The sequence below is a fragment of the Pyrus communis genome, chromosome 6 (genome assembly GCF_963583255.1).
Source record: "Pyrus communis chromosome 6, drPyrComm1.1, whole genome shotgun sequence".
Classification (NCBI taxonomy): domain Eukaryota; kingdom Viridiplantae; phylum Streptophyta; class Magnoliopsida; order Rosales; family Rosaceae; genus Pyrus; species Pyrus communis.
In genome coordinates this window covers 24607909-24622052 of record NC_084808.1, presented here as the reverse complement: position 1 = coordinate 24622052, position 14144 = coordinate 24607909, and the positions used below count along the sequence as shown (strand labels likewise).

At 38.3% G+C, this 14144-nt stretch overlaps 1 protein-coding gene across 1 annotated transcript; it reads right to left on the bottom strand.

The window, feature by feature from the left end:
* Positions 1–5320: 5320 nt before the first annotated feature.
* Positions 5321–7872, bottom strand: LOC137737625 (polygalacturonase 1 beta-like protein 3). Its single transcript, XM_068477161.1, has 2 exons — positions 7574–7872; positions 5321–7406 (listed from the first exon to the last, which is right to left on the bottom strand). The coding sequence occupies exons 1-2, from the start codon at positions 7643–7645 to the stop codon at positions 5580–5582; spliced, it is 1899 nt and encodes a 632-aa protein (XP_068333262.1). The 5' UTR covers positions 7646–7872; the 3' UTR covers positions 5321–5579.
* Between the last annotated feature and the right edge of the window lie 6272 nt (positions 7873–14144).

Here is a 14144-nt window from a genome sequence, read left to right as displayed (position 1 = left end):
TATGGATATGGGGAAAAACCGTAAACTTTATTCGGTTATGGTTTTGGATATGATTATAGGGGTCCCCAATTCATATCCGTCCCCGAATCTGACCCGAATATATTGTGTGTGTGTGTGTGTATTTGATATATAATATAATTTTATTCAATTTACCGAACCTTCACTATACTAATTCATTATGCATGCATCAAACCCTATATTATCTTTATTATGCACCAAACATTATGCATGGGGCATACCAACAACCTCATCAATTCAACACTCTTATCGTTATACTCAACCAAATTAATTCATTAATTCATTGAATCATTTTATATATCAATTATCAAATGTTCCAAGTTTATCAGATTCATCTCTCTTCATGAGGTATCACTATCAAGAAATTAATTCATTGAATCAATTTGTTTTGTCTTCCTTTCGTATTTGCTTTTGTCCTCTTTTTCTTTTTTATTGGACCAATTTATCATATTGGCTTACCGTGAACAACTTCAAATATATTGTTATATTTTTTGTAATTGGATGTTGCTATTTAATGATGGAATTAGTATCTACTAAATTTATAGTGCATCAATCGGATGAATATAATTTTTTTTTTTAATTTTTTGACGAAGATGGATATAATCGATAACCGATTGAAAATCCGTTACCCGGTGGATATGGTTATGGATAATCCTCGATGGTTAATTTGCGGTTATGGATATGATTAATTTTTGTGGTTATAAGGATAAATATAGCATTTCCATCCTCAAATCGAACCATTGTCATCCCTAATTCTAATTGATCTTGAAACTTGATGAAGTATATCCGCCATACTTTCGCCTTCTATCATATGAAGAGTTGTTGCGCATCAACGTCAACATTACACATTTAACGATTTTTCAAACCTAATTTCAAATGGATAATGATTCAACATTTATAAAAAATTAAAGGCCTTCATCCTAAATTTTGGCAGTCAATATTAAACCGCATACTTTTCTTTTTAAGGTAATTTAGCTAAAGATCATAAAAACTTTACTATTTAGAAATATATCAGTGATATATTTTTGTTCTAAACTTAATTAGTGATATATTTTTATTAATTAGGTACAGGTCAAGAATAAATGCTACATGGGCTTTAGAGCAAGTCCACCGGGAGTGAATTGCCCGGCACCAAGCACCCAAAATAGGTCGGCCCCTAACCAAATCACTCCACCCCAGCTTAATAGGTTGGCACCCAGCCCAAGCCAGGCAAGAAACCGACCTAGAATCGACAGACCCAACAGCCAGGGCATCTAACGTGAGCAATCCCGTGCTCGGCGGCCGGGACAATGTTGGCTGTGGGCGCGTTCACCACCAAAATAAGAAACCCCAATAACACCCTTCATCCATCACCCTGCTGTATTCAAATCTCATCCTAAAATAAGAAACTAGACGTGTACCTCCAGGAACGACACGCAAACAACTCAGATCATCCACACACCCATTCATGCCACCCTAACGACTTTCATTTTTGGAATTTCATCTTGGAATCCGACCATCTACGCTTCTAACCAATGTAGTGGACCAGGATTGAGACTGCTTTTGTTGACAAGTTCGCTTGCCGCTGGACCTGGACTTGCCGAGCTATATGACGGTGGTTATGAGGATAAAAGGGCCAGGAAAAAAAGGCTTTAGATGAAAGGGTGGGGAACAAGTCCGAGCATAATATTTTTATTATTATTTTATAATAAAAAATAATAATATCTTAATAAAATTGATTAGGCTATTTTTTGTTAGGGGTGGAGATGCATTTGGCCTATCACTGTTCACTGAGTGGATTAAATAGGCTGGGTGCTGGCGCATTTTTTTAAGAGTGGACTTGCTCTTAAGGCATTATCAATAGTCAAAATTTTACCATTCTCTCCATCTTTCTCATTTTTTCAAAAAAAAATTGTGACTACATGCTGCCCAACCTTTCTCCTCCACCCCACAACCAACCGTTAAGCAAATCTATGAAATCTGCAGTCAAGCCGTCCATGGGCGCTCCATCTTCCCCCACTAGGACACCACATCGATCTCTCTCAACCTTCTCCCACTCCCAATCCAGCAACTTGTTTTTGGTAGGACTCTTTGACGATGCCACACCACCGCTACCACCTGCAAGAGAAAGAAGACCCGAAATCAAACCCAAAAAGCTCTAATTTCAATACATACGCCTCGCCCCTTTCACCGGCAAGGCTTTCTTGTTGAGCCCAAAACGGGTAAAGCCGTGACGAGGATCTGCGGGGGATGAATTTTATGGGTTTTGATATTTTCTTCCTTTGGGTTTGAAATCTTTTTACGTTTTGATTAATTTGATGGGTTCTATCTCCTTTTGTTATGTGATATGAAATTTATAGTTTGTTTTTAATAAGTAATTTTATGGGTCGAGACTCGAGAGAGACTCCATGAGATGTGGAAAAGATTATAGGAAGAAGAAGAGAACCAGGAAACGAACACTGCAATGAAACGTCTGAATATAAATGTAAAAACATAACCATGAAATGGACACTGCATTGCAGTGTCTAAATCAAAACGTTAAAAAGAAAAAGAAAAAACAAATAGAAGTAGGAAACAAACACTGCATTGTAGTGTCTGAATCAAAATGTAAAAATAGAAAAACAGAACCAGGAAACAGACACTGCATTGTAGTTTCTGAATCAAAATGTAAAAATGGAAAAACAGACCCACGAAACGGACATTGCATTGCAATGTCTTAATCAAAATGTAGTAAAAAAAAAAAACAAACAAACAAAACTAGGAAACAGACACTGCATTGTAGTTTCTGACTCAAAATGCAATACAAGAAAAATAGGACAGGGAAACGAACACTGCATTGTAGTGTCTGAATCTAAACATAAAAATAAATAGTTGCTCGAAGAATGAAGCATAGAAGGCGTGTGAGTGATGAAAAAAAAAAAAAAAAACTAGGAAATGGACACTGCAATGCAGCGTCTGAGAAAAATGATGTCAGTTGAACTGGATGCTAGTTGTAATGCCAAATTCTGTAATTTTTGTTTATTTTAAATGTCAAATTAATAAATCATACAATGTACATATAAAACAAAATATGAAACAAATTTCCCAAAAATTTCCCAAAAAGGTTAAAAACAAACACTAAAAAAATAGATACATACGTATTACGCACACTCACCCAGCATGTCCGCTAGTTGTGTGTTGTATGCAACCTTCCCAAGTTTTCTAGACATCCTTGCTCATCCAGGAATATTTTTGGGGGTTAAATTAGAATAATAGTTGGCTACTTAAAGATGAGTAGGAACTTCTACTTAAAATTTCTTAAAATTGTTCGTTGTCAATTTATAGAACATCGTATTTATAAGTAGAATCGTTCAAATTATAAATCATCCTATAAAGATCACCTCTACAAAAATCAATTAAAAATATGGAACTTTAACGAAAAACTCTTGGTACTGTTCACTTTAACAAAAAACCATATTTTTACACTAAAAGTCAATCCTGATACTATTCACTTTACCTTTTATGTTGTCCTTATTGTTAAAACTCAAAGCTTTCAAGCTATTTTTATTAGTTTTTCTTTTAAAAATAAGGTCGTTTAGTAATCAAAATGTTTAAAAACAAATGAACGGTATTGGTAAAAACATTACAAACCGTCTATGTATCTGCTACAATAGATTGACTTAATGTCTTTAGTTTTAATTTAGTTTTTTGCATAGATGATCTTTACAGTGTGATTCATAGTATGAACGGTTCTGATCATAAGCACAAAACTCTGTAACTAAAACACTAAGATTTTTGAGTAGGAGCTGCTACTCTTCTTTGAGTAGCCAAATATTCTTCATTAAATTGTGAAGGCTTTTTATTCGAAATGGTCAATGAAATCTGCATAACTTTCAATTGGTTTCTGAATTTGTTGTCACATCCCCGCCCAGGCCCCCACCACATCCTGGGCTCAACTCCACTGTAGCACGATATTTTCCATTTTAGACCCCGACCACGCCATCACGATTTTGTTTCTAGGAATTCATACGAGCACTTCCTAATGGATCATCCATCATGGGATTGCTCTCACGCGCTACTCGCTTAACTTCGGAGTTCCGATGGAACCCGAAGCTAGTAAGCTCCTAAAAGGCCTCATGCTAGGTATAGATGAGAATATACATATAATGCTTACAAGATCCTCACCCCTGGGCGATGTGCGATGTAACAATCCACCCCCCTTAGGGGCCCGACGTCCTCGTCGGCACACATCTGGCCAGGGATTGGCTCTGATACCAAATTGTCACATCCCGGCCCGGGCATCCACCACATCCCGAGCTCGACTCCACCGTAGCACGATATTGTCTGCTTTAGGCCCTGACCACGCCCTCACGGTTTTGTTTCTGGGAACTCACACGAAAACATCCCAATGGATCACCCATCATGGGATTGCTTTCGAGTGCTACTCGCTTAACTTCAGAGTTTCGATGGAACCTTAAACTAGTGAGCTTCCAAAAGGCCTCGTGCTAGGTAGAGATGAGAATATACACATAAGGCTTACAGGATCCTCACCCCTGGGCGATGTGAGATGTAACAATTGTCTCTTAGTAAATCATTTTGTTAATTTCATAAAAAATCTATCAATATCCTCGCTAAATTATCACTTAAAGAATGGCACAGTGACCATCTTTTAAAGGTATTTTTGTTAAAACAACTCTTATTGATATATTTTTCATGAATAACTAAAATAATTTACAAAAAACATATTCAAAGACCATTTTTATTAATTTTCATTATCATAGATAAAAATAAAAATCGGCGTAATTCTTTCGGACTCTTCCGAATAAACAAAAAAAAGGACGGTGCCGCCGACAACTGCTGTCCCTCATGGGTCATAAGCCTTTCTCATTCCCACAATTTACCCACACGGCCCTTTGGACCACCTCATCTTTTACCCACACGGCCGAATTGACCTCCGCCTTTCGTTATATATATATGTACGCCTAACACATTTTGTATGCCACTGGCTAGTACTACATTGCCACTTCATTTTCAAATCTATCGCATTTTAGCCATCTGCATTTTAAATTAAATATTTTCTTAATTACTTACAATAAGACGAGTAGCTACGATCTTTGGCATTTTTCTCAACACTCGCAGTTAATTATACACATTCTTTTTAGCGCTTGAAGTCTAAAAATTATGCGTTTGAATATCTCCTCTAGTATCGCTTATATAACTAAATTGCAATTTCATTTTGCTTTTTCAACTGGAATTTATTAATATTCAAATTAAAATGGACAAAGCACCAATTAACCAAATTATTTAAAAAATTAATATAAAGCTAAAAACAATAATGCAATAATAAACAATTAGTAATAACATATTGATTAAACCCATTGCTCCATTAATTTGGCTTCCAATTATTGGGGAAGCAACACATAAACATTTATCAAGGATCATATATCATAATCAAGACATATTCCAAATGTAAAAATAAAAAAAAATAAAAAAAAAAGTAAAAAAAAAACTCGAGGTCGAGCCATGGGGCTAACCTTTCTTAGCCACAGGTTCGAACCCAAATTAACCAAACGGGCTAACCCTCCACGTCATCATCATCATCATCAGTCAGCAATAGTCCAAGTCATATCATTCTGGAAGATCCAGTGGCAGACTTCGATCCGACCGGGACCCGAGCCCAATGCCAAAAAAGACCCATGAGTCGGACTCCAGGCAGACGTGTCCAAGTGACAGATGGCAACACCGTGGTTGATCTTGGCGTTCGAAACCGGGTCCAGAAGATCCGCTTCGTATACCCGAACTTTTGGAACAGAGTGACAGTAATAGAGTAGGTAAGGGAACAAGCTCTGGTGGCACGACACCGACTGCGTGACTTTCCCGCCGTTGATTCCCTTCACCGATCCGATCATCACGTCGTGCTTCGCCCCGTTGACGTTCTCGGTGCTCCGGACGACGATGTTTCGGCCGAGGATGGTGGTGGCGAAGTCAATCATGTCCTCCGCGGACCCGACGCAGCGCTTCGTCTCGCCGGCGCTGGGGGCTCGCTCGCATTCCTGCAGGGCGTCGACGATGATCTTCTCCATCGTCGAGTTATCCGCCGCGTGGAAGATTTGCTTGAGGGCGGCGATTTTGGAAGTGGCAAATGGTAATTTGGAGAGAATTGTCCGGGGCAGAAACGACCTTTTGGGCATTTTATCTTGAATGTCGGGCATTGGCATCACGACTCCTTTCTTGAGCATCGACTCCCGGAAGAATTTGCCCGGCTCCACCCATTTTTTCACCATACTGCCGCTAGCCGGCACCGCTTTTACGGAGCCGGCGCCGGCCTTGGTGTAGCTTTTGAAACTTACGGTCTCCTTCTTGGCGTAGTCCTTGAAAGTCGTGTTCACGCCGTAGATCTTGAACCCGATATCCTGCCCCCTCGCTCCCTTCCCGTACCCGGTGAACTTATCCGACCCGATATTGAACGACTTGCCGTAACTCGTGAAATCCATCTTCTCGCCGTTGGAGTTCTTGGCGTACGACTGAAACGAGTCGTCGCCGACATTGGCTCTTTCTCTGTAGCTGGTGAATGTCTCGACTCCGGCATTGCCTCCGTCGCCGTAGCTCTTGAAATTGTTCGCCGGATTATTCTGGTCGTTTCCGTAATTATTGAACTTGTCGTTTGCTCCGTTCCCGGATTGGCCGTAAGCCGTGAACCCGGACCCGACGACATTGGCGTTAGTTCCGTAGCCCGTGAACTCGTTCGGGGCCCCATTGCCGTTTTTGGAGTAGCTAGTGAACGATTGGTCGCCAGCGTTGGCGTTCTCACTGTAGCCCGTGAACCCGTGGGACCGGCCGTTTGAATCGTCCGAGTACGAGTTGAATCCGAGGTGGGGAACGTTCACCGAGTCGGCGTACTTCTTGAAATCGCCGGCGCCGCCGGTGGCTCCGGCGGCGTAGCCGTTGAAGCTCTGGTCCACCACGTTCCCGTCGTTGGCGTAGCTGGTGAACTGGTCCTTGTGGTTGACCGAGTCGCGGCTGTACCGCCGGAACGAGTCGACTGGGAGGTTCTCGCCGAGCGAGTAGTTTTTGAACGAGTCGACTCCGGCAAGCCGATCGGTGCCGTAATTGGTGAAGTTTTTGTCTGAATAGACCGCGAAATTCGCGTCCTTGTCGTGCTTTTCTAGGCTCTGTGCCAAATCGGGGAAGCAGAGAAGATTGGCTGCGGAGCAGAACTCAGGCAGCCGAGTCGAGAGGCCGTTCTGAGCCGCTAGCTTCGCGAAGGCCGCCGAGCCCACCGCGTCCAATGGTGAGGCCTTCGAGAGCAAAAACGATGGCTTCTCAGCATCGTTCTGGACCTCTTTGTTCCAGTAACGAACCAGATAGGCCTTTGGCGAAAATGGGTTTTCGGTTGCACCAGAGCTGCCGCCTGCGGCGGCGATAGCAACCTGCATTGTGTCATAACAATGCCAAATCGGTCGGAACAAGTAAAATTAAAGTAGCCAGAAACAATGCAGTACAAAAATTAATCAATAGTATGAATTAATTCATAAACGGTACGAAATAAATAAAAAAATTGGATTACTGTTACTGGGTAGAAATTTAGATGGCTTACATTGAGAGACGAGAAGAAGATAAAGAACAGAGAGAGGGGAGTCACAAGGCAGAGTTGTGTGTGCTGCTGCATTTTTGTTTTTCTTTATTTTTTATTTTTATTTATTGGGTGCGGGGAAGATTATGTGAGAGAGTCTGAGAGAGCGAGGGTTGAGAATTTTGGTGCATTTGTTGGGTTTTAAGCAGGTATATATATTGGTGTCGAAGAAAGAGGAGGGAGTGAGCGAGTGAGTGAGAAAGTATGTGGGTTTGGAGAGTTTTTCAATATGCCTTAAATACGAGGCGGTCCACCATATATTATTGTACAAGTATAATGAAATGTTTCTTCATTTATGTAATAACATATGTCGTAGTATATTTATTCTGAACACGCTAAAAATTTTATTGTGTATTTAGACTTTTGATCTCTCTCTCACTCTCACTCTCTCTTGCGGAGGTTTCATGTTCTAATGTATTTTGATGAGTTTGATGCTTACTTATAACGGTGTGATCTTGTCACTACACTTCATGTGATTTGCTAGAACAAGAAAACCTAATATCCAAGTGAATCAAGATTAGTAATTTACGCGTTGATTTTTATTAAATTGTTCAATTTGCCACAATGTAGAAAAAACAATTGATATTCAATTTAAGATGAACACCACAAAATTATAAAATTTAGTACCTAAAAATCAAAATGAAGCAAATTAATTAGAAAATCTTATGGTATGACTTCAATTTGGAAGTCTTGAAACCTTTATATCCTCCTCTTAAATTGTCCAAGAAATTTTATGAAAGAAAAAGACTAGTGCAACTTTAATTTCCCAATTAAGAGAAAATCTAGCTGTAATCAATAAAAATCCACTCTAATTAGATTTGAATCAAAGGGCAGTCAATAAACATTCTAGAATTTTGTCTTTAAATAACATATAAAAATGTACAACGCGTCAACAATATTAAAATGTTTATTCAGAAGAATCACGAAAGTTTTTGTCTAAAACTAAAAATACAAGAGCTACGACAATACAGAATTTGACCCCCACTTCTGAAACCAAAAATATAATAATTCAGTAAGTCATGGATTGCTTTAGTCTTGTATTTTATAATTTATTTTTCATTTTTTAATTTGGGTTGTGAAAACAATTATTATGCAAAGGAATAGATAAGGTTGCGTACAACAAACATTCTCATTTCGATCATTGCAGAATGGAGGGTGAGTCTTCGCATAATGGAAAAATTGCTCATTTGTGATTGAAAGATCACGATTTGAGTCGTAGATACAGTCTATTTACAAAGTAATGATAAGGCTGCGTACGATAAATGTTCCTTGCAAAGATGGAATACTTGTTAGCTTGGAGCTGCCCTAATATGTCTCGATTCAATTTTTCTTATTTTTCATAGTTTGTAATCTAATCTTAATTAAGAGAGCGACTCGTAAAATACAATAATAGAGTCGATATTACGACGACATATATGAATTTACAACATTAACAGAAAACACGATAATAATATATTCGTATCATGGAAATCTTTTTAATTAAGTGAACTAACCGACGTCAGAAAAGGCCACGTCAATCAGTCCACGAGTCCAAGGCCGCAAACCGAGCTCTGACTCTTTAGCAAAAGAGCACAAAGAGTGAGTGCACTGATGATGTGGCAACCCTTAAAACCGTGTAGATCACAGGTGGCAAAGTGGGATTGGCGGGGGGTCGCTGTTAAGACAGATTTTTGACGCGTTTAGCCGCTTAAGTTTTTGTTCTCTAATCCGGAATCTTTTCGTGATCCCTCTTTTTCCTAACGGGAAGGCATGCATTATTAGAATTGATTCAACACGAGCTGCATTATATCATGGACAGTGCCAAGGCTCGTGAGCTTTGGCAGGTTTTGTAGTTTCAGCGAGAGTGATAGGGTTGTATTCGGAATTGCGGAAGAGAATTCTCTAACTTGTTCGCTTGCAATATCACATGATTGCGTGAATTACCACTTGAAATGTGTTTTGGATCGATTACGATCGGGGATGATTGAACTAATTTGTTAACAAGTCTTAGCTATAACGAGGTTCAACCATTGTTCTAAAAATCACTAGATGGTAGTCGGACATTTAGGAGCCTAAGTTAGTGATTGTATGATATGAAAATCTAAGTGATTACGAATCCACAGTACAAGTGATTATAAGTCCGTAGTACTTTAAAGAATATTTTTCGAGACTTGTATGAATTTATAGAATTTTAAGAGAAATAACAGTATCAAATGCGTGATCTAAAAAACATTGGCAAAGTGGGTCACATAGAAGGTAAGCAGGGGCGCCAGACAATCAGCCCATGTTAACTAGCAAGCAAGGTGGCACAGCTTAATTGGACAATAGTTACAAAAACAAAACAAAAAATTGGTGAAAGTTGGGAGGTCGACTGGTCGGGTTGGGAATGAGAGAGAGAAACTCTTCGTTCTTCTTCCACGATCTCTTCTTCTTCGTTGGAACTAAAAAGTGCAAAAACTATAACTCTCCATTCATCATTTCTCAAGATTGAAAAGCAGGAAAAAAATGATTTCGAATTATAAAATAATCAGAATAAATTGCCTAAGATGCCTAATCACTTGTCTAGGCCGCCTAGAGCCGCCTCAGCGTCCGCCTAATCCCTTTCTCGATTTTCCTCTCGATTATGGCTTAATCCCTACGTCTGGCCACCACCTAGCGCTTAGGCGTCCGACTAGGCCAATTTTTGGAACATTGCGGTTAACTTACCATGAGTCTTATCAAAACTTAAAAAGTCATTTGATAATCAATTTGTTTTTACTTTTAACTTAACAAAACATGTTAGACAACTGCTAACCTCAAAGCTTAAATTCTCAGAGAATAATTCACCAATGTATATATGACGCACATCATATTTATTTGTTTTGAGGAAAAAGAGACAAACCTATAAGGGCGTGTTTGTTTGGCTACCTTAAGTTTCACTGGACTGGACTATTTGGGTAGGATTATTATTCTGTGTTTGGTGCAAGCTGGGATTGAGTTTAATGGGAATAAGTCGGACTCGTGCCAACTAAATCCTTCGTTAGCTGGGCTTAGCGAGAGCCCCCGGAAAGGAGGGGATTGCTAGTCCCGTTTCCCCTCTTCCCTCGCTTCGCCTTGCCCCAAGCCTGAGAACTTGCCCTCCCACTGTCTCTCTCCCCACCTCCCTCTCGTCTGTCCAGAAGATCTCCAAGTCTGCAAGAATTTCCAGGTCTGCAAGAATCCCCAAGTCTGCACCTGGGTTTGACAGAAACGATTCAAACGAATCTAAAAAGTCCAAGTCTGCAAGACTTGATTTGCAAGTATTTTCCCTTTTTCTGGTTTTTCGAATTGATTTTTCTGGGTTTTTAAATCGATTTTTCTGGGATTCGTTTTTCCTTCCAAGTGGAATCCCTAATTGGGTTTCTGAATTTTGAACAGGATAAACGGTTATGGGTTGGGCACTCTGCGTTTTGTCTCGAAGGATTACAACTGCGGAGGATTTCAAAGTATTTGATGGAAGGTCGAGAAGGAATTTGTTGTTGTTATTGAAGAGCTATTCGACTACAAATCTTCAAGTAACTACTTGAGCAGAAAATAAACAGAGGACTTATGAAGGAGATGAACTCTCATGTATCAGGAAAATGATTATGTGAATTGGGTTGGATTTGTGAGTTGTCTGTGAAATACCAAATTGAAGGATTTGATTTTTCTGGGATATTAGAGCTTTTGAGCAATTTGGAGTGGTTGAGCAAATTGAATGATTTTAGTAGTTTTGCTTTTTCTGGGATAATTCTGCAGAAACTTTCACGTTGGGGTTCACTTTCATTAGATGAGAATATTTTGTTACAGATCATGGTTTTTTTTTTTTTTTTTTTTTTGTCATTATTTTGCTCCTAGTCCGACATTGCACCAAACACTTCACTAAGTTAGTCCAGCTTAATCTAGTCTAAGGTAGTCCAGCTTAGTCCTTGAAGCTAGTCCAGTCCAAGGTAGTCCGGTGCAACAAACGCACCCTAAGTGTAATCTCACAAAAAAAGAAAAAAGAAAAAAAAAGGGACACATAAGTGAGGAACTTGGAGTAAACTCATAATCGCTTGCGAATCAATATCTCAAATAATTAGTTTGTAATCTTGACTAATCCTAATTAATATTCGGCATGTGTGTTCAATGATGTACGTGATCACCAAATCATATGATTGTGTCGCTTTATATATAGTTAATTATCATGCATCTTCCGCACGCTTCATAATTAATTAAAATTATTCGTATTTCATGAGCAAAACACAAACATGAAGAATCAGACATGGGCAAGGACACAGGCTTTCCAAATTATGTTGTGTGAAACAATGAAGATTTTTCTCTGATCTTGACGTGGTACTAGGATTTTTTGACAAATGAGACTGCATCAGAATATATAGGGACCCATTAATAAATTTCAAGGTTCTTTAAAGATAAGTCCTTGTACCTTTTAATTGTTATAGATCGAACATGCGTGACAAAATTGCGTTGTCGAATTATGTCATGTTATATATATTTTTTGAAAAAAATCGAGGTTCTATTGTAAAATTAATTAGCAATATTGGAAGTAGTTTAACTTCGTATAAACTCTTGTAAGGGCTCTCCTCCCATTAATGGGAAATTCTTTCTCAACACGTCTTCTTATGTGTAACAGACCTCGCATTAATATGTGATTCTTTCTCAATATGCACATTCACGTGTGACGGCTTTTCAAACTAACACGTGACGTGGATACATGAAGCACGCATGGACGTTGGACTTCACTCATGGGCCAACCTACTCTGATACCACCAAGAAAGTTGAGATTTCACTATAAAATCAATTGGCCATATGGGGAGTAGCCAAACTTTTTATAAATCTTGCAAAGTTTCTCTTTCCATCAATGTAAGACTCATTCTCAACCCTACAAAAATCATGTGCTTTCATAATCTAATGTCAAATCAATTTTAGTGCTATCTAGCTACATTTATAATATTGAAAAGCCCCCAAAAATATGAAAACAAATAAATAATACCTAATAAAACATATTAATATAAAGAAAGAGTAGAGAATACTAGCTTCTCCAAAAGTATATGCGGAATGGAGCTAAGATGCTATAGAGTGCTTTTGTTCACTTACGTATAAAAAGCAAGGAAAATAAATTTAAAGGTAAGGAAGAAACTTCAAGTAGTGGAAGAGAGTTAGACTGAATGTTTGTTTGCATGATTAACATTTGTAGTACTATTCGATTGTATGAACATGGTATGTTTGGCTTTAGAACGGTATAGGTTGCATGCACCCATCATCGACATGAAAATGCAATGCATTCCTACTCTACTTTTTTGAACGAGGCTTAAGTTCAAATCTCAGGAAGAACATACACTCAAAGAAATATCGTAATTGTGATCATGTAATCAGCGACGAAGTCACAGCGGCACAAGGAGGTGTGGCCGCACATATGGTGTCGAAAATCCCCATAAAGAGGGAGAAATCAGCTCTTTTAAACCTGCACAGAAGGTATTTATGGATTGTGTTTGAACTTACCTCTTTAGTGTGTTTTATTTTTAATGAAAGTAGTTGCTTGAAAAAAAAAAAAAGTATATGTAAACTTAGACTGGCAGAGAGAGGAAGATATAGACTTATAGAGAACATAATCTTTAGGAATGTTTTAACTTTTCACTAAACATATATCTTTAGGAAGATATGCAGACTATTTTTACCATATAGTTGTACCATCATTTGTATCATCTATTTAGTAGAGATGAGACTTACATGCGTTGGCGGATCATACCTTTATTAGAGATTGTATGATAGTACAAATAGGTGGTAACTGTAGTATTACTCTTCACTTAACCTAAAAAATTACATTACTTTTTCTTTTGGTCAAAGAAAAATTTACTTTTTTTAGTATGACTTTAATTTGTAAATGCGTATGGATTAATCTATGAAGCATACATTAATCAGCTCATACAATGTGACGTGCTTATAACATACGATTTGTTTATTTATCTTTCTTTCAAAGTCAATTTATATATCATGATCTATAGATTGATTCTGGTTGTATATACCTAGTGAATTAATAAATTAAGAATTTACATAGGTCACTCATACATGCGTAACACGACTAATTCTAGCACTTGCAAATTCTTTTAACCCATTAATGCTTTTCGTGTTTTCTGTCTTGCAGCATACTGCAACGAAGTTCATCAATAGCCAGTAGATGCATGTGGTGATCCTTGTTTTGGTGCCTACAGAACACAATAGGGTTTCCAAATCTGATTTCAGTCCATCCGGAAATAGAACTGGGCCAACTTTAATCCATGTGACTTGTACTGTATCTACTTCTTCTGCCCCATATGACTTTTCATACATAACCCCATCTGGTTTCTAATTATTTATGGCCAGATTCCACCTGAAATTGTTATTTTTCTTTTTTATTCCGTCAAAATTATTTACCTATTTGATCAAAGTCTCCGTCGGTGTTTGATTTGAGAGATGTAGAGAAATACATATACAAATATTCATTTGCTTCCCGTTCCTGCATTATGATTACAGACATACATCCTTTGCTTCTGCATTTCTCTCCCCTAAAAATAATGGT